At 40.2% G+C, this 27,292-nt stretch overlaps 1 protein-coding gene across 2 annotated transcripts in view; it reads right to left on the minus strand.

Annotated features, from left to right (window-relative positions):
- Window positions 1–1,854: 1,854 nt before the first annotated feature.
- Window positions 1,855–27,292, minus strand: part of LOC109890152 (chemokine-like protein TAFA-2) — a 178,664-nt gene continuing 153,226 nt past the window's right edge. Inside the window, exons 3-5 of one of the 2 annotated variants that reach the window (XM_020482116.2) lie at window positions 26,851–27,000; window positions 23,779–23,903; window positions 1,855–3,146 (exon numbers count right to left, since the gene is read on the minus strand). In XM_020482116.2, coding sequence (XP_020337705.1) covers window positions 3,135–3,146; window positions 23,779–23,903; window positions 26,851–27,000 — 287 coding nt within the window. In that variant the 3' untranslated portion in view covers window positions 1,855–3,134. Of the gene's footprint in view, window positions 3,147–23,765; window positions 23,904–26,850; window positions 27,001–27,292 lie in introns of both variants that reach the window. The other variant, XM_031824797.1, reaches the window with a different exon arrangement.

A 27,292-nucleotide genomic window follows, 5' to 3' on the forward strand; every position in this document is an offset into this window, starting at 1 on the left:
CACTGAACCTTTACTGAGCAGTAATCTCTAAATGCACCACCCCACCACTCCCACACCTACAGATGTTACACAAGTCAATTTACACTTCATCAAATATGTCCCTGATGTATCCGACAACACGGCATCTCTAATGACGTTGATAAACACATACATATATTCATTTCCATAAATACGGGCACCAATGCATGCCCGGGAACCATCTGTGAATAACAGATACTGTATATGATATTCATGTCTCAATTATCCTTACCATTACAGTAGTAGAAGCAGAACCCCAAATTATAAGGTTACATATCCTGACATTACAGGGTTTTCTGGAGGTAGGTAGACCATAGGAGGATAATCAGCCCAGCTCCTCCGTGTCCTCCGTATATATCTGTTCTACCTGTGAGATGCCTGCTTGTCTCTAACCTGTGTTTGGTTTACACAGGGAGGGGAATGGAGCTGTATGTTGATAAGGATATCAGAAATGATAATGGCAGTATATATCGGTGTGGAAATGTACGAATGTGCTATTCACCCTTGACCCCCACAGCTTATGGCTGTAACACAAAACAGTCAGACGGTACAGCAGGCAGGACGGAGGCTGAGGATGCCCCACTTGGTTCCTCCCCCTGCTCAAGACTGAGCGTCCTGAATTGCATAGCCGGTTTATTTTCTTTAAGTTTTTAATGACATGCACTACGAATTTTAGGAAGACGCCTGTGAGAAATCCCAACAGGAAATCACTCAGAATGCTGAAGCAGCTTTGTGCAAACGGGTTTTTGTTGATCAACTTTGGAAGATGGCAGGGTAATGGGGACTAAAAATGGACCATTTTAGTTGGTTGCCCTTCATGACAATAAAGGTGTACTAGTACTACTGCATTGTGGGTCACTCAAGCAGCAGGACCAGATTTCTTGTTTATTATTTTACAGCAAAATATCAACAACAACAACAAAAATATGTTTTATTATTATTTTGAATTGCCATGCACATTTCATCATGAAAAGGGGAGGGGGTGGGGCAGAGTGCCATTTATAGTCTAATCCTGTCCATTAATTACTTGTTGGGTATAGAAATCAAAAATACTGGGTTGATGGTACAGCATATCAACAGAAAATTATGATTTGGATCCATCTCTGGATTTGGCATTGTTGAGATCGGAGCTCTTTGATGAACACAACTCTAAATTAATTCTGAGTGCTTTTCCCCTTCAATTATTCCACTATTTGCAGGACTGACTAATTGTAAATTAGTTCCAGTGTGGATCCTTGGAAAATTCTATTATGCTAATAACATTACCCTTGCCTTACACAAGACATGTCCCACAGAGGCTGTGAGGGACTGTGACACCGATGTAAACAGGATTTTTTTGGTTACACCGTCTGAATATAAATCATGTAATCTACGGGAATGAATGCATAATGCTGACCTCTATGGCAGTTCATGGTTTCCCAAAGAATGAAAGTATTTGAGCTTCAGCAGTGGGAGAGGTGCTATGACGTCAGTGCAGTAAGATTGAGTTTCACTGACATCTTTCCTTTCCAAGCAGTTCATGGTTTTCCATTCTGACCTTTGTTTTCAAAATGCATCATCAACCCTCATGACAGAACAATGTAAGAATGACCCCTTTTAGTGTTGTTGTTATCCGGCCTCACATTAAGTTTGACATACAGTACTGTGCTGATATAGCTCAAACAAGTGCCTGTAATGTGGCAGTTGTATGCACAATTCGGTGTTGAATTTCTTTTGGTTGTTATTTTGTCTGTACGTTATTTGGTTGTCTTGTAAAGGTGACGTTGGTGATTTCGTAAAATGTATTTAGTTGTAGAGACATTTGAAACTATGATACAAAACCAAACCCTTTCTCGATTCAGTGACATCCTTTTGACATAGGTTTATTGAGATAATACTGACACTTTTACTCAATGTTGGTCACCAGGCTATTAAAAACAGATATTAAAACAGTTGGAGTTCAGCTTAATGTCATTTTAATTGGTTTGTTGAAACCATGGTGCCTTTAATTCAAGCACTGCAACATAGTAGTTAGTACTATTTTTCACTGTGGCATCTTCTTTGATGTCTCAAGTCTTCAAAAGCAGACCTGACAGTCCAACAGAATTACTAAAACCAAACACTTAATGCTTTAAAAAAAATCAAAAATCTTAAAAAGAAGAGATGTCTGCTTCATACGGTTAAAAATAAATGGATATGCTTATGATCTAAATTTCGAACACAGACACTTTGTTTTGGAGTCATTGAGCTTCTCTGTGGCAAAAAGAGGAAAAATATTTGAAAATGTCACGTCACATGTTTCGCATTAAGGTTTATCTTGCTTGCATAATCCACAGTTTTTGTTTTTACTGAATAAATACCTTGCAGGTTTGGATCTCCTACTGTAGCAGTTCATTGGAGGAAAAAACACAAACAATAATGGCTAGGAATTGGATCTAATCAGTAGTCCAGTAGTCTGGATAAGGTGGTTCTATGGGATCTAATCAGTAGTCCAGTAGTCTGTATAGCTGGTTCTATGGGATCTATCCAGTAGTCCAGTAGTCTGGATAAGGTGGTTCTATGGGATCTAATCAGTAGTCCAGTAGTCTGTATAGCTGGTTCTATGGGATCTATCCAGTATTCCAGTTGTCTGGATAGGTGGTTCTATGGGATCTGATGAGTAGTCCAGTAGTCTGGATAGGTGGTTCTATGGGATCTAATCAGTCGTCCAGTAGTCTGGATAGGTGGTTCTATGGGATCTAATCAGTAGTCCAGTAGTCTGGATAGGTGGTTCTATGGGATCTAATCAGTAGTCCAGTGTCTGGATAGGTGGTTCTATGGGATCTAATCAGTCGTCCATTAGTCTGGATAGGTGGTTCTATGTGATCTAATCAGTAGTCCAGTGTCTGGATAGGTGGTTCTATGGGATCTAATCAGTAGTCCATTAGTCTGGATAGGTGGTTCTATGGGATCTCCAAGTCAAGTCTCTGCTCTGCATCCATACAGTGGAATTTCAGTGTTTCCTTTTTTTCCCTTATTGGTCCCTGGTTCCATCCCACAATCCTTCAATACATAGTCTTCACATCCAAGAAGTCCCTGTGGTTTCTGTCAAGGAAGAGATGACTGATGCCAAGTCTTCAGATCCAGGACAGACAGCACTATCGTGTGACCTGTAAACAGGGGAGATAGCAGGATGTTAGTTAATACTAATGGGCAACGCTACAGATTTAAACTAGGATTTGGTGCTATTTATGACACATGGCAGTGTGTAAAAACCTCAGTCAATCTGACCCCGCTGCTGGACTACAAACCCACGATAAGAAGATTGAGTGATTAATTACACAACATGGATGGAGCGTTGTTTATTCCAAAAGGTCCATCTCTAAGTACTAAGCACCACACCACACTGTCTATTACTGTGTAAATCTATATCTGTCTTATTGTGTAGATCAATCTGTCAAACGTGCTGCATACACCAGGCTGTGTTTGAATCCCCAGCTGTCACGACCATCACCCACCTGTCCTAGGGTGTCCGAGTCAAATAGTGTAGTGTAGTGTAGTGTATGTCAGAAATGGTACAGTAGGTCTGGTAGGTTTTATGTAATGAGATGTACTGTACACACGGTAATGGTGTAGATTGATTTCAAAACATGAAGCACATGATCCATTTTGACACCCTGCGAGCATAAGTATTTCACTGAATATTAATCCAAAGGGCCCTCACAAAGTACAGTAACTATGGCATGTGCCATCTTTGCTGTTTTCATGGTCATAAAAGGAATGATGTTAGTTGTCCTCTCTTTGGTGTTTTGCCCTTTAAGTAGAATACACATTTAGAGCCCTAGTTTAATTCAAAAATAGAATTATAGGTTCAGGGGTATGTCATAAAATATTTGAGCTATTTTCACAATCGGAATATAGGTGCAGTAGCTGGCGGTGGTGCGAACGGGCTGGGTTTTGATGAATAAACATGTTGTGGGTGTGTCAAGGCTTGGCTCATCACTGGCCAATCAGAACGTGCTCCATGGCTAAATATGTGTTTGCTTCAAGTTGTGTGTTTACGATCGTTTATGTATTGCGTTGTCATCAACTCCAATTCGAATGTTATTCCGTTATAGCTTAGTTTGTTAAATAGCTTGCCTCATACTTGCTAAATTGTATGTTGAACATGTTTGCAGTACACATTGTTCGAATTGTATTGCTTCAATATGGAAATACATTGTTAAACATAGGCTATAGCATTCACACTGATAAAGGGTCTAGGACTACTGTAAATTGCAATTGGGACATATACATGACAAACATAGTCAATAAGCAAGATTCAATTCACTAGGCTATTGATAAGGCCTAAAAAGACATTGTATAACTAATACAATTATCATGAAACAACTTATTTTAAATAGGCTGTCTAAATACAGTTCCAGGCACCATAATTGCTCCCCATGGGCGTATGATACAGACAGGGCAACTTAGACTATGGAGGGTTTTATGCACATCAAAAATGTTCACAGGAGCTCGACAAAGATCCAAAATAAAGAGAGAGGGTGAATGTCCACTCACTGTTATACTGCTCCCAAATGTAATGTCTTATAAACATCATGGAACCATTTTACAGATCATATTTGCACTTCTCTGGAAATAGCAGATGAAATTGCATTGCATTCGAGCCATATATAGTGCCTTGACCCCTTGACTTTTTCCACATTTTGTTACGTTACAGCCTTATTCTAAATAGATTAAATAGTTTTTTCCCTCATCAATCTATATACAATACCGCATAAAGACTAAGCAAAAACGTTTTTTTTTTAAAACAAACAATACAAACCTGAAAATATAATTTACATAAGTAACCAAATCAAACTTTATTTGCCACATGCGCCGAATAACAAGTGTAGACTTCACCGCGAAATGCTTACTTACAAGCCCTTAACCAACAGTGCAGTTCAAGAAGAAAATATTTACCAAGTAGGCTAAAATAAAAAACACAATAACAATAACAATAACGAGGCTATATACAGGGGGAGCCGGTACGGAGTCCGTGTAAAGGAGTACAGACCAGTTGAGGTAATCTGTACATGTAGGTGGGGAGCGAAGTGACTATGCATAGGTAACAAACAAACAGGGAGTAGCAGTCGTGAAGAGGGCACTCTATCACAAACGGCTAATTGGTGGAGTGCTAGAAAGATGGTTGTCCTTCTGGAAGGTTCTCCCATCTCCACAGAGGAACTCTGGAGCTCTATCAGAGTGACCATCGGGTTCTTGGTCACCTCCCTGACCAAGGCCCTTCTCCCCCGGTTGTTCAGTTTGCCTGGGCGGCCAGCTCTAGGAAAAGTATTGGTGGTTCTAAACTTCTTCCATTTAAGAATGATGGAGGCCACTGTGTTTTTGGGGACCTTCAATGCTGCAAATATGTTTTGGTAATCTTCCGCAGATCTGTGGCATGACACAATCCTGTCTCGGAGCTCTACAGACAATTTCTTTGACCTCATGGGTTGGTTTTTGCTCTGACATGCACTGCCAACAGTGTGACCTTATATAGACAGGTGTGTGTCTTTCCAAATCATGTCCAATCAATTGAATTTACCACAGGTGGACTTCAATCAAGTTGTAGAAACATCTCAAGGATGCTCAATTTCGAACAGGATGCACCTGAGCTCAATTTCGAGTCTCATAGCAAAAGGTCTGAATACTTATGAGAAGTAAATAAGGTATTTCTGTTTTTTGTTGTTAATAAATTTGCAAACATTTCTAAACTGTTTTCACTTATTATTGTCATTATTGTAACAATCTTTGTTGGAAGGATGGTCGGACCAAGATGCAGCGTAGGTTAATCATTTTTTATTTATGATGACCGGCACAAAACAAGAAAGAGTAACAAATGAAACGCACAGTTTTGTAGGGCTAAAAAGCAACAATACAAAATCAAGATCGCACAAACAACAGGTGGGAAAAGACTGCCTAAATATGAGCCCCATCAGAGACAATGATAGACAGCTGCCTCTGATTGGGAACCATACCAGGCCAACATAGAAAATAAAAAACTAGACTACCCACCCTAGTCACACCCTGGCCTAACCAAAATAGAGAAATAAAAGGTTATCTAAGGTCAGGGCATGACAATTATGGGCTATTGCATGTGGATTGATGAGAAAAACCAATAATGTAATACATTTTTGAATACAGCTGTAACGTAACAAAATGTGAAGGGGTATGAATACTTTCCGAAGGCACTGTACATTCTGAACATAAACCAATGGATGGTGAATCTTTCTAATAAAATGTGTTTTTTTATAAAATGAAACAAAAAACAATCCATCTGTTTTTTTTAAACAACAATATTTCTAAATAGGATTGGGTCAGAAGCATGATATTATAAATCACATCTTCGGCAGGAGGCATGGATGTTTGTCCTATCCATTGAAGGTTTTTTGAAGAGTATACAGTAACCCTACAATAGGCCTAGTTACAACAAACATTGGCTTCAACATGGAAATAATCATCTGCACACATTGCATTCACATTTCGAAAATTCACTGTGTTTGAGCCATTGACAATTGGACATTGCCCAAACATTATAATAAGATTAGTTTACCATCGCCATTGATATGATCTGTTTGTGACTTTGCCACATGAAAGACAAACAAACAAACAGGGAAATATAGCCTAGACTACAAGCGGATTCAACACCAAGGAAAAACGATAAGCAGTCTATCGCAATAACTTGATGTTCCTAAACATTTCCGCTAAAACCCGCTTTTGGTAAGTCTTAAATATCACCAGTAGGGCTGCTTGAAATTGACACATTGGTGCATGTTTTTAATGACACGCTTTAAATATTTCCACCCTCCTACCTCAGCGCAAGCAAGCTAATACAAGACAGGTAACTTACCAACCCTGGTGTTAGAGCTCGAAAATGCCAGTGTGTTTACATGACAAAATTGCAAACTATCATGTGTTTGACACTAGCGCCGCCTTAACAGCAGCTGAAACTAGGGCCCCTAGTATACATAATTATAAGTGGGGCTTGTTATCAGAGAGTGGCACACGCATGCATGGGTGTTCCTATTTGTGTCTGGGCACCTATTAGTGTCATTCAATTACCGAGTGGCAGGGGCTCCACGGTCTTGGCCTGGAAAGCGGTAGTGTCAGGTGACATGAGGTGTCAGTGCCCCACAGCACACTGTTCCAAGGTATGCCTCATCCCAGTCGGGCCATGGAGGGGCTCACTAACAGATTTCACACACACAAACATCTAATAACTAAAAATACATTGGCCTGTAATTTTGTTCACGGGCACTGAAACAGGGAACATAAGACTCACCCCTCGCTGTTTCAGGAGGCACAGTTTAATCTTCACATGGCAGTGACACTCGTCAGGATGCTGGTCGTGTGTGTATGTGCGTGTGGAGAGGAGTGACTGTGTGGTTTGGTTCCATTCCAGGACACTGCGTGAAGTCTTCAAACAGAAGAGGCTCAATGCGTACAAGCCAGCAGGTTCTCCAGTCTCACCATTAGCTACACCACAGATTGGCAAAGCATGTATCCTACAGTACGAAGCTACCAGAAGAATGAAATGCCAAAAAAGTGGATAAGTCCTGACTTATATCCCATAACGAGTAACCAGACCCATATGACAACAAAAGGTGTTACATATTCTTATTATATTGCTATGCTGCTGCATATTGGAATTCTAGTTATATCCACGCAATATGTGATCAGGTTTAAACACCTAGAGAATCATATAATGAAAAACAATTTGCATGCTAGTTATGTGAGAGCAGTTCTGGGTGCTGATGTGAGGGTTTTGTGGAGGAGACCGGGGTTACCAGTGGGCGAACCACACGAATGGAAAGAAGAACAAAGGAGGTTTTGATGCTTAAGCTGTGTAGGCCTATAAAGGGATAAAATACCGCACTTGACTAGTCAGGCTCAAACTAACCCGATTCAAAGCTTCACGGACAAACTAACAAATGCTTTCCACTGATAAAGAAGCACAATCTTTGTTATTTTGATTTTGTTCTCTACTTATCGATTGTACGGATTTCATAATCTTTTAGGGGTTCTATGCAGTGAAATATAGTCAATTATTGGCTTGCCTACAGAAAGTGTCTTGTCTATCTGTGAAAGTTGTAAAAGAGTCATCAAAAGGTGGAGGGTCTCATTCCACTGTCTTTACTGGTGCCCTAAATGCCCAAACTGCAGAGTCAATCTCAGATTTCAGACAGAGCCTCATGGGCCTTAAGAAACAGATCAATGATCGATACAATGATTTAGGGCATCTTTCAGGCCATATATCGACTACTTCGGTATTGATGGAATTACCAGATGGTATCTTTTATCTCCCAAACTATTAAAAGGATGTATATCAGCCATACTCAAAAGGCAGATGGCTAATTGTTTTTGTTTTTTTGGGGGGGGGTGGCTTTTGAAGGCTTTTGAAATGTGGTAGTGCATGGGCAGTCATCCTCTTGGAATGTCATTCACTGACAGACATTAGAAAGCTATTTATAACCTGTCAGAAATGTCCAGTTGATCAGCTAGCCCATGTTAGCTAGCAGGTTAGTTCAGCTAACCAGCTATCTACATCTTGTACTTATCATGGCCAGATCACGTGCCCAGCGGCATTGAACCCCAGGGAGTCCCCGTTGATTTTGTTGAGTCACTCAGGTATCATATGAACACACATAAGATATGGCAAAATGTGTAGAATTGCAGGAAATTAGCTTTAAAACTGCAGAATTTTAAATCCGTCCCATGGCAAAATCTGTAGATTTGCAGGAAATAAGCTTTACAACTGCTAAATGTTCTCTAGACCAACAAGAGGGGTGTGAAATTATTTTAAAAGTTTGGGTTCCATGGGTCGTGATTTGGATGTTTGTTACTACGCCAATAAATTACAATATCCATCCGGACCTTTGCCAATTTGTGTGACCAGACCTTCTGAAATAGTAGTATCCCCACTGTATATTATATAGAGTCTATAGGTTACCAGTGTTTCTACATGGTGTATGGGTGGGGGTCCATTTACAGCAGTGTATTGTTATGTACTGACAATGTGTAAAAAAAAAGTTTCACTAACACAGACAGCTTAAAACCTCTTAAGGATCGGCTCCTTTTTTTCATTTTTCACCTAAAATGACATACCCAAATCTAACTGCCTGAAGCAAGGATATGCATATTCTTGGTACCATTTGAAAGGAAACACTTTGAAGTTTGAGGAAATGTGAAAGGAATGTAGGAGAATATACCACATTAGATCCGGTAAAAGATAACACAAAGAAACCTCCCCCTTTTTTTGTACCATATTTGAATTGCAAGAGAAAGGCCATAATGTATTATTCCAGCCCAGGTGCAATTTATATGTTGGCCACTGGATGGAATCAGTGTATGTGCACGTTTTATGACTGATCCAATGAACCATTGTATTTCTGTTCAAAATGTTGTATCAAGACTGCCCAAATGTGCCTAAATTGTTTATTAATAACTTTTCAAAACTGTGCACTCTCATCAAACAATAGCAAGGTATTCTTCCACTGTAATAGCTACTGTAAATTGGACAGTGCAGTCAGATTAACAAGAATTTAAGCTGTCTGCCAATATCAGATATTTTATTTTATTTTTATTTATTTCACCTTTATTTAACCAGGTAGGCTAGTTGAGAACAAGTTCTCATTTGCAACTGCATAGCATAGCAATTCGACACATACAACAACACAGAGTTACACATGGAATAAACAAAACATAGAGTCAATAATACAGTAGAACAAAAGAAAACAAAAAGTCTATATACAGTGAGTGCAAATGAGGTAAGTTAAGGAAATAAATAGGCCATGGTGGCGAAGTAATTACAATATAGCAGTTAAACACTGGAATGGTAGATCGGCAGAAGATGAATGTGCAGGTAGAGATACTGGGGTGCAAAGGAGCAAAATAAATAAATAAATACCAGTATGGGGATGAGGTAGGTAGATAGATGGGCTGTTTACAGATAGGCTAACTACAGGTGCAGTGATCTGTAAACTGCTCTGACAGCTGGTGCTTAAAGCTAGTGAGGGAGATGTGAGTCTCCAGCTTCAGAGATTTTTGCAATTGGTTCCAGTCATGGGCAACAGAGAACTGGAAGGAAAGACGACCAAAGGAGGAATTGGCTTTGGGGGTGACCAGTGAGATATGCCTGCTGCAGCGCTTGCTACGAGTGGGTGCTGGTATGGTGACCAGTGAGCTGAGATAAGGCGGGGCTTTACCTAGCAGAGACTTGTAGATAACCTGTAGCCAGTGGGTTTGGCAACGAGTATGAAGCGAGGGCCAACCAACGAGAGCGTACAGGTCGCAATGGTGGGTAGTGTATGGGGCTTTGGTGACAAAACGGATAGCACTGTGATAGACTGCATCCAGTTTGTTGAGTAGAGTGTTGGAGGCTATTTTATAGATGACATCACTGAAGTCGAGGATCGGTAGGATGGTCAGTTTTACGAGGGTATGTTTGGCAGCATGAGTGAAGGATGCTTTGTCTATGTCCCGGGAAATGTTCTTGTTACTTACAACCTCATGGTAATCGCATTAGCCTACATTAGCTCAACCGTCTAGCAGGTTACCCTCCAATCCTGAAGAAGTTTCAATTCAATTGCTGTTAGAGGCACATTGTCTGTGGTAAAAATGAAATGTAAAAGCTAATTTGTGTAAATGTTTGTTATGAAATTGTTTTGAAAGGAGGATATGATTTCACACAGCTTTACATATTGAATCATACACATTACTGTGGGCCCACATTTACATAAAGGCCTCATCCATTGCCATGATATCATGGAATGGGATTACATGAAACTGTTAGCAAACTTTACACTCGAACCCCCAGCGCTTAAAGAGAAAAAAATATGATGTGAAATGCATCATACCAGCTGTATTTCTATATTTTGAAAGTTAAATACACTGAAAACTTGATTGCTGACACAGAAAACATTTTGGAACTAATGAAATAAATACAAAAATATCATTTTTGGTTTTCCTTTAACCCTCTCAAACCTGTCAAATGATTTTTATCAAACTACAATAGGATTTGATTGACACAGTGGGATTGACATATCTGCACTAGCATTGAGTTCTCAACCACGTAACATCACGTGTAGCAAGGCTTACAATGAATAAAAAGTAAACTCTTACACGACAGTGGACCTACTGTATACAAACAACGGCCATGGGTCCTAAGGTCCCGGATTCATTCAAGCTATTCCACTCAGCTCTTAGTCAGTAAGCCCTTTGTATAGGTCTTATACAACCTTACATCTTCTCATCACCAACATCCAGGTAATTATTTCTAAAAGTAACATCATTAATACCTTCCTGAGAATTGGCTCTGTGCACCGCTTTTTAGGTGCGATGTGTGTTGATTGATATGATGTGAAAGCGGGGGTGAGGGTATGACCCATGACCTTACTGACAGGCTTCTAACCCCTGCACTCTTAGAAAAAGGTGCTATGTGGAACCATACAGGGTTCTTTGGTTTGTCCTCATGGGGGAGCCCGTTTTGGTGCTAGGTAGAACCCTTTGCAGACAGTTCTATCTAAAAACCGTATATGTAGGGTTCTTCGTAGAACCCCCTGTATATGGTTCTACCTAGAACCCTCTGTGAAGGGTTCTAACAAAAACAATTTTATCATTCTAAAGGTTCTTCCTAGAACCCTCTATGAACAGTTCCACCAGCGTTATTAGCCTTTACAATTAAATGATTTATGGCATATATTATATACAGTACCAGTCAAAAGTTTGGACACACCTACTCATTCAAGGGTTTTTCTTTATTTGTACTTTCTACATTGTACAATAAAATTGAAGACATCAAAACTTTGAAATAACACATATGGATTCATGTGGTAACCCAAAAAGTACCCGTTTCCTCCAGCTTCTTCACAAGGTCTTGTGCTGTTGTTCTGGGGGATTGATTTGCACTTTTCGCACCAAAGTACATTCATCTCTAGGAGACAGAAAGTGTTCATTTGCATTAATTGCACCTATAGTTACTAGCCTCAGAAACTGCAGCCCAAATAAATGCTTCAGAATTCAAGTAACAGACGTGAATCAGGCCATGGTTGAATTGCTGCAAAGAAACCATCACTAAAGGGCACCAATAAGAAGAAGATACTTTTTTGGGCCAAGAAACACGAGCAATGGACATTAGACCGGTGGAAATATGTCCTTTGGTCTGATGAGTCCAAAAGTGAGATTTTTGGTTCCAACCGTCGTGTCTTTGTGAGATGCAGAGTAAGTGAACGGATGATTTCAGCATGTGTGGTTACCACTGTGAAGTATGGAGGAGGAGGTGTGATGTTGTGAAGGTGCTTTACTGGTGACACTGTTGGTGATTTATGTTGAATTCAAGGCACACTTAACCAGCATGGCTACCACAGCATTCTGCAGCGATACGCCATCTGGTTTGCGCTTAGTGGGACTATAATTTGTTTTTCAACATGGCAATGACCCAAAACACACCTCCAGGCTGTGTAAGGGCTATTTCACCAAGAAGGAGAGTGATGGAGTGCTGCATCAGATGAACTGGCCTCCACAATCACCCAACCTCAATCCAATTGAGATGTTTCGGGATGAGTTGGACTGCAGAGTGAAGGAAAAGCAGCCAACAAGTTCTCAATATATGTGGGAACTCCTTAAAGACTGTTGGAAAAAGCATTCCTCATGAAGCTAGTTGAGAGAATGCCAAGCGTGTGTAAAGCTGTCATCAACGCAAAGGGTGGCTACTTTGAAGAATCTCAAATATAACATATATATGGATTTGGTTAACACTTTTGGTTTTGATGTCTTCACTACTATTTTACAATGTACAAAATAGTAAAATAAAGAAAAACACTTGAATGAGTAGGTGTGTCCAAACTTTCACCTGTTCTGTATCTCTATCTTTTCTGTATCTTTTCTGTAAGTCCTTTCGCTGAGGGCCTAGTTATACCCAGGGCTTAATTTGAGCCCTGTTCCTGCTGGAACAGGATCCGGCACCTTGAAGGTTTTGGACTGTTTTTTTCCAGAACCTATTTGTCAGGATTCGGTACCTCTTGTACAATGTAAAAATCACATAACTAGATTGAAATTAACTTTCTATGATCTATCCCCTTTTGCTCTGATAGACATGAGCCTGCAACTTTAATCTCTTCAGCATTGCACTTCATAATTTATTTCCTAATAGAATCATAGTTTCACAAAGGGTTCTGGAGGAGCTGCCACAGTTATTGAGCGACAGTACTGCTGTCTGTTCTGAAAGAACAGTGGCAAAAAAAACTACCACAGAGGATCGATAGCTTATTTTACAAATAGCCTAGCTGTGGAGTGTAGTCCGATAACAAGGCAATGCAGACAAAACTGGCTAGTCGCAGCATTTCAAAAAGCCTTCAATCGTTGGGAAACAAAGGTTAGAAAGCAAATGGCTCCTGCTGAAAAGAGAAGACTCTAATATGTCAGCTGTAGGCTACCAAAATATTTGATCACCTTCCAAATATTGTTTTACAAAGTAAAACAAGAGAGAGGCTTTTCGAATGAGAGCATAGGCCATCACCAGCAAGTGAGCTGCGCATCATTGGGAGAGTCAGTGAAACTGGATTTTCTTTTTAGGACTATAATTTCCTCTTCATATTTTAGCATACAATATGTGTCTCCACACACCTAGCCTAATGATGGATTCAAGGTCATTTCAATGATCTCAGATTCTCAGTCAGCGTCAAAGTAGTGTGTCATTTCGATCATTTGTGCAGTATTATGGTGCTTTCAAGACAACTGGGAAATCTGGAGGGGAAAAAATGATTTATGACGTCATCTTCAGATTGGAAAGTCTGAGCTCTAGAAAGGGGCCAGAGTTCCTCCCTTGGAATTCCGAATTGGATGACCGTTCCAAAAAAATTATCCCAGTCGGAGCTCGTTTTTTCACGATTTCCCAGTTGTCTTGATCACACTGAAGTCAAAAGTCAGAGATTTCCCAGCTCAGAGTCCCTAGTTGAATGCAGCATTAAAACAGATTTTGCCAATGTCTCCAGTCATGTAAAAAAATATGAATTGCGTTTATAAAAGACCCAAAATTTACCGGACGCTAGGCCACATAAAAATGTTTCCCATGTGTGCAACCTCTGTAAGTGCCTCTACTCGTCTATGCCACAAAGCAAATGCGATGCTATGCATTCAAAGCTTTATTTTAGAGGTAATATTTTTCTCATGCGTTCCGGTACCTCGGAGCTCCCCAGGTCACCCCACTCTTGCTCTCACTTCTTGTTCCGGCACTTCCCGATAACAAAATAAGCACTGGTTAAACGCTAACACAGTTGTGTTAGGAAACCCCTGGTTTACAGGTCACATCAGGCATGCGAGACCCATTATACTTACTTGCAAAGTTATGTGTAATTCTTATTGGAATCCAGACAGAGTTATGATATTCAACAAGAAGTATCACCCGCAACATGAATTCAGAATCACTGCCAGAATAGGGAGGATTGAATAATGAAAGAACCTCAACGATCTAATTTGGAACAACCATCCCAGTAACCGGTGCAATAAGTCTGACTACTAACAGATTGGTTTAGTTGTATTTATCTTTGTGTAGCATAAACATTCATCAACCAACCAATCAATGTACAGTTGAAGTCGGAGGTTTACATACACCTTAGTCAAATACATTTAAACTCAGTTTTTCACAATTCCTGACATTTAATCCTAGTAAAAATTCCCTGTCTTAGGTCAGCTAGGATCACCACTTTATTTTAAGAATGTGAAATGTCAGAAAAATAGTAGAGAGAATGATTTATTTCAGCTATTATTTCTTTCATCACATTCACAGTTGGTCAGAAGTTTACATACACTCAATTAGTATTTGGTAGCATTGCCTTTAAATTGTTTAACTTGGGTCAAATGTTTCGTGTAGCCTTCCACAAGCTCCCAAAATAAGTGGGTAAATGTTGGCCCATTCCTCCTGACAGAGCTGGTGTAACTGAGTCAGGTTTGTAGGCCTCCTTTGCTCACACACACATTTTCAGTTCTGCCCACAACTTTTCTATGGGATTGAGGTCAGGGTTTTGTGATGGCCACTCCAATACCTTGACTTTGTTGTCCTTAAGCCGTTTTGACACAACTTTGTAAGTATGCTTGGGGTCATTGTCCATTTGGAAGACCCATTTGCGACCAAGCTTTAACTTCCTGACTGATGTCTTAAGATGTTGCATCAATAAATCCACATCATTTTCCGTCCTCATGATGCCATCTGTTTTGTAAGGTGCACCAGTCCCTCCTGCAGTAAAGCACCCCCACAACATGATGCTGCTACCCCTGTGCTTCATGGTTGGGATGGTGTCTTTGGCTTGCAAGCCTCCCCCTTTTTCCTCCAAACATAACGATGGTCATTATGGACAAACAGTTATATATTTGTTTCATCAGACCAGAGGACATTTCTCCAAAAAGTACGATCTTTGTTACAAACCGTAGTCTGGCTTTTCTATGGCGGTTTTGGAGCAGTGACTTCTTCCTTGCTGAGCAGCCTTTCAGGTTATGTAGATATAGGACTCATTTACTGTGGATATAGATACTTTTGTACCGGTTTCCTCCAGCATCTTCACAAGGTCCTTTGCTGTTGTTCTGGGATTGAATTGCACTTTTTGCACCAAAGTACATTCATCTAGGATACAGAACGTGTCTCCTTCCTGAGCAGTACGATGGCTGCATGGTCCCATGGTGTTTATACTTGCGTACTATTGTTTGTACAGATGAACGTTGTACCTTCAGGCGTTTGGAAATTGCTCAAAAGGATGAAACAGACATGTGGAGGTCTACAATTCTTTGGCTGATTTATTTTGATTTTCCAAAGAGGTACTGAGTTTGAAGGTAGGCCTTGAAATACATCCACAGGTACACCTACAATTGACTCAAATTATGTTAATTAGCCTATCAGAAGCTTCTAAAGCCATGACATAATTTTCTGGGATTTCCAAGCTGTTTAAAGGCACAATCAACTTCTGACCCATTGGAATTGTGATAAGTGAAATAATCTGTCTAGAAACAATTGTTGGAAAAATGACTTGTGTCATGCACCAAGTAAATGTCCTAACCAACTCGCAAAAACTATAGTTTGTTAACAAGAAATTTGTGGAGTGTTTGAAAAACGAGTTTGAATTACTCCAACCTAAGTGTATGTAAACTTCCAACTTCAACTGTATATACAAAAACACATATTAAAACAAACTATTTAGAAAATCACCCTGCAATTGGGCATAGGTCACGGATGTCCTCATTTCGAAGGAGACTGTTGGAGCTACAAACTAAAATGTCACCATTATTAAAAGGGGAGACTCATGAAGAAGGTGTCAGTTGTTCTGCTCTATGATACACACAAGTTTTCTTACATCTCTCAGATATAGGATAGACATTTCAAAACCTTCTTCCTTATGATTCATTGTTTTAATGTCTGTTTTGCCAATTATCAATGTGTTATTCAATGCGTTTCTACTGTATGGGCTATAACCCATTCACATTTATACTGAAAACTGGAAGTATATACTGTGTATATATACTGTGTGTGATATATATATATATATACACACACACACACACACACACACACACACACACACACACACACACACACACACACACACACACACACACACACACACACAGTGGGGCAAAAAAGTATTTAGTCAGCCACCAATTGTGCAAGTTTTCCCATTTAAAAAGTTCTGTCAAGCCCTACTTTAGTGTAGGCTTGGGCGGTATACCGTTTATACCGTATACCGGGGGATTTGGAAGTAGCCAGGGGATGGTTTTTCAATGTTGTCAATATCCTCAAAATTTGCTAGTTACAGTAACTAAAGTAATAAGGGGATATGGCATCATATAGTGTTAGCTTTGTTTGAGAAGTCAAAGTGCTTTGGATGAGTTATCTGTACAGCTGCCACTGGTATCTTAATTTCCTTTAGTTTTTTCTCCTCTCCGTTCTTGGCCCTAACGGTAATAAAGTGTGATTTCATGTCTAGATGAGATACAGCTTTTGTCAAATTGTTTTTTTTGTTTTTGTTTTTTGCATTTTAGCTAACCCTAACAATTTTCCTTATCTTATCATAATTCTCCTAATCTGCTACATGAATTACCATAATCTGCTGGGTAAGTTCACGTAAACCTGCTATGAAAAGTACATTTTTACAAAAGCTCTATCCCTCAAAATGTTGTTCATTTGCACAACCAATGTCTCTCATTCACACTTGCTTACATTTGCAAACTCGCCAAAAATGACATTCGGTAGATACTACCTATACTTGTATAACTTTATGAGCTAGATTGCCTGTCTTTGCAATTAGTTGATTTTCGTTTGTGCTCGTTAGCATATATGACTAGCAAGCTCTATGGAAATGCACTTGTAGTTGTGCTAATTTTGTTAGCATTCTATATAGTAATCGACGCCCAATGGGCTTTTTTTTGCGTTTTTAAGCGACTGATTGTGTACTAAAATGGTAATAGCTTAAATCTGGGGATGAGAAAAGGACGGTATGACGATGTGGAAAATCTGGACGATATGAAAATCTGGATACCTCCCAACCCTAGTACTGTAACAGCCACCTGCACCCCAGGCCACATGCCTCTATGCCTGCCTGCCTCTCTGTCTCCCTCTTCGAGAGAGAAGGGGTATACATTATTAACTTGGCTAAAATAAAAGGTCTGCCTCATCCAAGCCCTCAGCACAATGAATAATGGAGAAGGCAGCTCAAGTACAGGTGTTTGGTGAGTCAAACACTGGGTCGTGATGGATGGCTCTGGGCCCACTGTGTCACAAACAACCCCCTCCTAACCCACCCCACGCTCACCCTAAAGCACAGACACACATAGCCTCTATTAATCTCTGGAAGTCACCCTATCCTGCTCTGAACATCCACCTGCATGGCTCAGCTTGTTTATTGTTGAAGTTTATCTTCTCTTTTTTGCCAATGTTTTGCTTCCTCGCTGACTCTCTCGAAGTTACATCCAAGACTACTCAAATGTTTTCAAGGGCAGGCCCCGACCCAATCCTGTTCTCTTATCCAAGTGCCAAATGCAAGTGGGTCAGAAGGAAGCACGAGAGTTTTCTGTACACCAGTAGGCAGGCAGGAAGAGATGTTTAAGGATAATGTTGATGCTCCTAGGTGGGCATGTTTTCAGCCCCTGTCGGAGCTGGGAAATACAGTAGTCTTAACCTTAGACGTGCATTTTCTATTTCAGGAGGCTTATTGTTCATCTTCGTCACTAGAGACTACTGTCAAGCTGTCATATGTACACTATATATACAAAAGTATGTGGACACCCCTTTAAATTAGTGGATTCATCTATTCCAGCCACACCCGTTGCTGACAGGTGTATACAATCAAGCACACAGTCATGCAATCTTCATAGACAAACATTGGCAGTAGAATGGCCTTACTGAAGAGCTACTGAAGAGCTCTGTGACTTTCAACGTGGCACCGTCATAGAAGTCAGTTAATCAAATTTCTGGCCTGCTAGAGCTGCACTGGTCAACTGTAAGTGCTGTTATTGTGAAGAGGAAATGTCTAGGAGCAACAAAGGCTCAGCCACGAAGTGGTAGGCCACACAAGTTTACAGAATGGGACCGGTGAGTGCTGAAGCGCATAGCACATAAAAATAGTCCTTGGTTGCAACACTCACTATCAAGTTCCAAACTAAGTTCCAACGTCAGCACAAGAACTTCATCGGGAGCTTCATGATATGGGTTTCAACGGCCGAGCAGCCACACACAAGCCTAAGATCACCATGCGCAATGCCAACCGTCGGCTGGAGTGGTTTAAAGCTTGCCGCGATTGGACTCTGGAGCAGTGGAAACGCGTTCTCTGGAGTGATGAATCAGGCTTCACCATCTGGCAGTCCGATAGACAAATATGGGTTTGGCGGATGCCAAGAGAACACGACCTGCCCAAATGCATGGTGCCAAGTGTAAAGTTTGGTGGGGCTGTTTTTCGTGGTTTGGGCTAGGCCCCTTAGTTCCAGTGGAGGGAAATCTTAACACTACAGCATATAATTACATTCTAGGCCATTCTGTGCTACAACTTTGTGGCAACAATTTTTATTTTTAACCAGGCAAGTCAGTTAAGAACAAATTCTTATTTTCAATGACAGCCTAGGAACAGTGGGTTAACCGTCTGTTCAGGGGTAGAACGACAGATTTGTATCTTGTCAGCTCGGGGTTTGAACTTGCAACCTTCCGGTTGCTAGTCCAACGCTCTAACCACTAGGCTACCCTGCCACCCCAGGGTCATTTGGGGAAGGACCTTTCCTGTCTCAGCATGACAATACACCCATGCACAAAGTGAGGTCCATACAGAAATGGTTTGTCGGCATTTGTGTGGAAGAACTTGACTGGCCTGCACAGAGCCCTGATCTCAACCCCATCAAACACCTTTGGGATGAATTGGAACACAGACAGCAAGCCAGGCCTAATCGCATAATATCAGTGCCGACCTCACTAATGCTCTTGTCGCTGAATGGAAGCAAGTCCCCGCAGCAATGTTCCAACATCTAGTGAAAAGCCTTCCCAGAAGAGTGGAGGCTGACACGGCAGCAAAGGGGGGACCAACTCCATATTAGTGCCCATGATTTTTGTAATGATGTCGGCATACTTTTGGTCATGTATTGTACGTCAGAATGACACTTTTCTACAAAAATTGAATTGGATGAATAAGTGCATAAGTGCATGTGTGGTGGTCTCTCCATGCAATCTCTAGATACTGTTCTTTCAATATACATATATTTTTTCAGTATCTCAGTAGAATTTTGCCTTTTCGATCGTATTTGCATCTAACCACAGTTTTCTAGAATATTGAACTGTTGGCTTTCATACTTTTCGAATTCTCAGCTCAACTCAAACAATTTCTACAACTGTGAACACATTCAAATAAAGAGAGAACGTGTACCGGAAAAATTCCACTTAGGAATTTGCGGAGAGTTGCGGTTTGGGCTGTGTGTGTCAGCGGATGGTGTCTCAGAGCCATGTAGCTATGTCACAATGGGACGCCGGACTATCACATCTCAGCGTCTGTTGACTTTGACTTATACTTTGGTTCTGTAGAAGATAAATCAACAACTTTAGTTACTGAAGATTCTATGTCATGGTGGGCTTTAGAGGAAGCAAAACCTGTTGTGTGTGTGTGTAATAGGGGTGTGAACTAACATTTAAACGAAATTGGGATTGTTAACATACATTTTTTTAACCTAAAATCACAGAATTAAAATCATAGTACAGTTATCAAAAAACTACCACACTACTAAAAAATACAAAAAAATGCTGAGTTAAAAACAACCCAGTGCTGGGTAAATAGTGGACATACCACTAGTTGGGCTATTTTTGACCCAGAGAGTTGGGTCACTTAGTTGGGTTATTGATCCACCGGGTCAGATCAGCAGATTGGAGGTGTGGCTTAGTAGGGGTATGGCTTTCAGATAGTTTGTTTTGGCCACCCGTGAGAGTACATTTATTTCCCTTAAAATCTGTTCTGTTTTATTGTCAACACATATTTTGATTGTTCACTGAAACTGTAGTTTAATGATGTTTACGCTAGGTGATTTTCTCAAGTGCCTATGTGTATCTTAATGTTGGGAAAGTTAGCATTTTGTTATGATACTTAAATAATAATGTTATTAATTGTATATTAAAAAATGTCATGTGCAAGAATATTGAAGGAACATTAGAATGTGGAGTGTATAAACATAAATTACATTTACTCTCACAGGTTGCCAAAAATACCTTCTTTTTGCACCCGTGAGAGTAAATTTTACAAATTTCAATTTTCTTTAATATTTTAGTACATCACATATTTTAAATGTAACATTTATAACACTATTATGTAAATATTCTAACAAATTGCTAACTTTGACAACTTTGGGATATGCCTCTACTAAGCCATGCCTCCAGTCTTCTGATCTTACCAGGTGGATCATAGCTCAATAACCCACCATCAACAACCCAACTGGCTGGGTCAAAATAACTGTTTTTAATAATTGTTTTTAACTCAGCATTTTTTGGAGTGCACTAAAAGCAAATTTTTTTATAAAACAAATACCTAATGCAACAATGATGTAAAGTTAATAGGATAGTATGCATCTGTCAAATTATTTGCCATGGATATAAAGCGCTCCACACGTCATCGTCATTCACAGTTGGAAAAACAGCAAGGGAAGGCAAGCGAAGGTAGCGAAGTGCTATCTGCATTGGCTATCCGCATTGTGTCCCGCCACCCACCACCCACTCTTTTACGCTATTGCTACTCTCTGTTCATCATATTTGCATAGTCACTTTAACCATATCTACATACTACCTCAATCAGCCTGACTAAACGGTGTCTGTATGTAGCCTCGCTACTTTTATAGCCTCGCTACTGTATATAGCCTGTCTTTTTACCGTTGTTTTATTTATTTACTTACCTATTGTTCAAATAACACCTTTTTTTCACTATTGGTTAGAGCCTGTAGGTAAGGTTTACTACACCTGTTGTATTCGGCGCATGTGACAAATACACTTTGATTTGATTTGAAGTCCTTTTTGGCAATACTTTGAAAAGTTAAATGAGAAAGAGATGAAATGCCAGGTGTAATTTAGGTACAGTAATGGTAGTACAGGTGCAACGCTTAACCATCTACAAGGGATGCACTGTGAGAGACTCAAACAGTTTCTGGCAGCAGCACATTAGACAGCTTCATATGCAAGAAGTGCGATAAAGGACGGAGTGAAAGAAATCACAGTGCTGATTCCAGAAATGTTTGCAGGTGATATGCCGCCATTGTCAATGGTTGAGGATATCAGCTTCAGTTCCCCAATGACATATCTACATGAAACAAAAAATGTAAACACAACATGTATAGTGTTGGTCGCATGTTTCATGTGCTGAAATAAAAAATCCCAGACCTTTTCCATATACTCAAAAAGCGTATTTCTCTAAAATGTGGTGTACAAATTTGTTTACACCCCTCTTACTGAGCACTTCTCCTTTGCCAAGATAATCCATCCACCTGACAGGTGTGGGATATCAAGAAGCTGATTAAACAGCATGTACATTACACAGGTGCACCTTGTGCTGGGGAAAATAAAAGGCCACTCTAAAATGTGACCGACCGGCTTGATTTGGTATTAGGTAGCAAAATTTGAAATTGTGTTTTTTTACATTGGATAAAATGAGAGACTTAGAGCTAGAAAATGGTACATCATTCACTACAGTTGAGTAACACAGACTGGTGGTCCAAAAAAGCAGAACTGGTGTATTTTAACACCATAAACCCATCTGTTTAAAAATAAAGTTTATATAGGTCAATCTAGCAAACCAGGCAAATAAAATCAACTTTCTAAGTAATGTTTAGGTTCGCTTAAAGGTTGTTAGCTAGCTAGCTAACATTAACTACAAGTTAAGGGCGAGCTAATAAGAGAACATAGCTAATGGCTATGAGTGTGACAAAATAAAAACAGGGCATTCTACCAGAGAATATTTTTAACTTGGACACTGTTTCATTGGCCTAACGTTATATCCTAATTTGACTTTGGTCCATGTTGTTCTTCAAATTACCATCTCTGATAAACCCACACTATATCAAATAAAATCAACCTTTATTTGTAACATGCACAGGATACAGAAGGTGTAAATGGTACAGTAAAATGGTTACTTGCATCTTGTATCTTCTGTTTAGACATGTAGCTAGCTAGCTAGCTAAGCAATGAACCATACTCTCAACTCATGATGTTACTACCCTGCATGAATCTGCAGATAGCCAAAGATAACCAACTAGGTTCCATGTTAGCTAGCTAGCTTTCATTAGGCTGTAACTAGCAATGCAAATGGCTTTGAGATACGAATAATATTACTACACAGATCCTACACGTAATGTTAGCTAGCGAGTAATCTGTTGATCTGTTCAACACCCCCTCGCTTACTACATGACTCCACGTGCCATTCCACAGTTCTGATGTCCTCACCACCACTCCACAATGCAGAAAATAGTCAAAACAAAGCAAACCCCTCAATTAGTAGGTGTGTCCAAATTCCTGACTGGTACCACAGATAGATGTACGCATGTGTGCCTTGTCCCATAGGCCCAGGGCTTATCAGCTAAAACCCTGGGCCTGGCTCCCCAGTGGGTGGGAATTAGCCCCTAATCTATGCCCTCGAAGGCCTCCCCTCCCCCTGCCTAGTCATGTGAAATCCATAGATTAGGGGCTTCTTCATTTATTTCAATTGACTGATTTCCTAATATAAACTGTAACTTAGTAAAATATTTGAAATATTTGCATGTTGCGTTTATATTCTTGTTCATTATATGACTACGGTAGATAGAACCTCATTGCCCCCTAGCGGTCATTCGCAACAGGACCATATTCTGCATTGTAAATTCAAATGGAATTTTTTGAATTTTTCATATAATTTCAACTGAAAAACATTTTTGGGGGGGCAGTTTAAACGTTAACAAAAAAAAGTGTGTCACATCCCTAGTGTGTTTATGTGTGTGTGTTTGTGAGCACATGTGCCCTGTGTGCGTGTGTGTGTGTAAGTGCACGTGTACAATTATGAGTACATACAGTGCCTTCAGAAAGTATTCAGACCCCTTGACTTATTCCACATTTTGTTATGTCACAGCCTTATTATAAAATATATATTTTTTAAAATCCCTCATCAATCTACACACAACACACCATAATGACAAATCGAAAAGAGGTTTTTATACATTTTTGCAAATGTATAAAATAAAATAAATGTATGTGTTATAACGGCGCATGTGATGCATTTTCTTACATTATGCACCCACCTTCGTCGTCTTTACTTTGTTTCCTGTACTGCAGCTCCAGCCTTTCAGGTCAGGCAACACTTTACACTCCTCCCCATCCATACATGGATGCATCTGGCACCACCACTTCTGTGCAACTATGGATGCTGCAAGAGGCAAAGAGAGAGGAATGCAACCAGTTAATATGTGCACATCACAAGGCGGTGAAAAGACACTTCCTCTACTAGACTACTGTAACAACTGAACCCACAACAAGACATCTGTTTCTACAAACATGTCAGTGACAGTGAAGCCTTTTGATCCATGACTGACAGTAGAGTAGAGAGAGATCCTCCATGACTGCGAGCTGACTGCCTGGCTGCCTGACTGACTGGCTGAGATGTGTGTTTCCAAGAGTGAATTACAGGGTGTGGGTCAATGTTAAGCTGATGAACAAAGTGGCAGGAGGGCAAAACACAGACTGGCACAGTGGGAGCAGAACAGGCCTCCAAGGTCTACAGCTGCCTCTGAGGAGGCTGGCAGAGGCTAGGGTTTCCCTTGACATTTCTAAAGCTTCAGTCAGTGGTGTCAAGGTGGGAGGAAGCTACTGCCAGAGCCATTACAGTACAGAGGATAGGGATCGATTCACCTGTCGCAGGGGCCTCTGTTGACATGATATTAAATTACCTGGCCCACTATACTTCAATGAGCAAGCGCATCAGCACGCCAGGCTTTATTGTTTCCAGTGATAGACAGACAGCAGACAGCCTGAAACGTAAGTTTTCAGTGTACAAATGTAACATGATGAACAGGAATGTCATTTACTCTCACTGGTTGCCAAAAATACCTCCCTGAAAGCCACGACTCCAATAGGCCAAGCCTCCTGAAAATAACCTATTATAAACAAGATACCCATCTGCTGGGTCAACGCAGAATGAAAGTGAATACAAACCCAATTGATGATTAAAATAACGCATGTTTGGGTAATCCAAAGCCTGGCATATTTGGGGTGATGCTTCCAGAGTTCTTTTTACAACCGTGAGAGTAAATTTTATTAATGTTCATCCTGTTAAGTTTTTACACTGCAAATATCAGTTTCCCTTTAATATTTTAGTATAACATTATATAACACAATTCTGTAAATATTATAACAAATTGCTAAATTTGGCAACTTTGGGAAATGCATACGCTAGGTAAAAATAACCCTGTCCAATATTTACCTAAATTGGGATGTTTAAGCTTTTTTTTTGATTTTCCAGCATTTTGTTTAGATTGATCGGTAGATGCAGGAAAATGTATTAGTGACTAAACGTAATAGTAGAAGAAAATATCTTACCCAAGTAAAATTTTGAATTGTTGATGATTGATAATCATTTGAAACCGAGTGACACATGTGTGATACAAGACCGATTTTGGAACAGTGTACTGCCAATTACTGTGTTGCTAATACTGTCCTGCCAATAAAAAAATATACAGTTGAAGTCGGAAGTTTACATACACTTAGGTTGGAGTCATTCAAACTTTCTTCTCAACCCCTCCACAAATTTCTAGTTAAACAAACTATAGTTTTGGCAAGTCGGTTAGGACATCTACTTTGTGCATGACACAAGTAAATTTTCCAACAAATGTTTACTGACAGATTATTTCACTTATAATTCACTGTATCACAATTCCAGTGGGTCAGAAGTTTACATACACTAAGTTAACTGTGCCTTTAAACAGCTTTGAAAATTCTAGAAAATGATGTCATGGCTTTAGAAGCTTCTGATAGGCTAATTGACATAATTTGAGTCAATTGGAGGTGTACCTGTGGATGTATTTCAAGGTATACCTTAAAACTCAGTGCCTCTTTGCTTGACATCATGGGAAAATCAAAAGAAATCAGCTAAGACCCCAGAAAAAAAATTGTAGACCTCCACAAGTCTGGTTCATCCTTGGGAGCAATTTACAAATGCCTGAAGGTACCACGTTCATCTGTATAAACAATAGTACGCAAGTATAAATACCATGGGACCATGCAGCCGTCATACTGCTCAGGAAGGAGACGCGTTCTGTCTCCTAGAGAGTGCAAATCAATCCCAGTACAACAGCAAAGGACCTTGTGAAGATGCTGGAAACAGGTAAAAAAGTATATATATCCACAGTAAAACGATTCCTATATCGACATAACCTGAAAGGCTGCTCAGCAAGGAGGAAGCCACTGCTCCAAAAACGCCATTAAAAAGCCAGGCTATGGATTGCAACTGCAGATGAGGACAAAGATCGTACTGTTTGGAGAATTGTCCTCTGGTCTGATGAAACAAAAATATAACTGTTTGGCCATAATGACCATCGTTATGTTTGGAGGAAAAAGCTTGCAAGCCGAAGAACACCATCCCAACCGTGAAGCATGGGGGTGCTTCATGGCAGCATCCTGTTGTGGGGGTGCTTTGCTGCAGGAGGGACTGATGCACTTCAAAAAATAGATGGCATCATGAGGACGGAAAATTATGTGGATATATTGAAGCAACATCTCAAGACATTAGTCAGGAAGTTAAAGCTTGGTCGCAAATGGGTCTTCCAAATGGACAATGACCCCAAGCATACTTACAAAGTTGTGGCAAAATGGCTTAAGGACAACAAAGTCAAGGTATTGGAGTGGCCATCACAAAGCCCTGACCTCAATCCCATAGAAAATGTGTAGGCAGAACTGAAAATGTGTGTGTGAGCAAGGAAGCCTACAAACCTGACTCAGTTACACCTGTTCTGTCAGGAGGAATGGGCCAAAATTCACCCAACTTATTGTGGGAAACTTGTGGAAGGCTACCCGAAACATTTGGCCCAAGTTAAACAATTTAAAGGCAATGCTACCAAACACTAATTGAGTGTATGTAAACTTCTGACCCACTGTGAATGTGACGAAACAAATAAAAGCTGAAATGAATCATTCTCTCTACAATTATTCTGACATTTCACATTCTTAAAATAAAGTTGTGATCCTAACTGACCTAAGACAGGGAATTTTTTACTAGGATTAAATGTCAGGAATTGTGAAAAACTGCGTTTAAATGTATTTGGCTTAAGGTATATGTAAACATCCGACTTCAACTGTATATAAATAAAGAATGACCGTACCGTCCACACAAGATGGAGCCGCTCTTGTTGTCCCGGCAACCTGTCCGGGGAAGCAGGAACATTTGACCGTCTGGGATCTCTCCTCAATCTTGTTCTTGTTGCAGCAGCGGTGGGCGGCGATCACTTCACAGGTCCCTGCTTTGACATGCACTGCAAACACAAACAGAGATGGCTCCATGTTCATGGCTCCATGTACATCCACCCAGCTCCTGCAGACAGCAGACCACGTAGGCTAAAGCTGTGTCTGTAAGGACATATCTCAAATTACCCTATTCTCCTTAATGCACTATGCATGTTTGATCCATGTTTGACAAGAGTCACATAGGGCTCTGGTCAGATTAGGGCACTATAGAGCACTATATAGGGCAGGGGTATTCAAATCGTACCAGTTCCAGAAACTGCTGGTTTTCTGTTCTACTTGATAATTAATTGCACCCACCTG

Source organism: Oncorhynchus kisutch, linkage group LG5 (assembly GCF_002021735.2).
Source record: "Oncorhynchus kisutch isolate 150728-3 linkage group LG5, Okis_V2, whole genome shotgun sequence".
Taxonomy (NCBI): domain Eukaryota; kingdom Metazoa; phylum Chordata; class Actinopteri; order Salmoniformes; family Salmonidae; genus Oncorhynchus; species Oncorhynchus kisutch.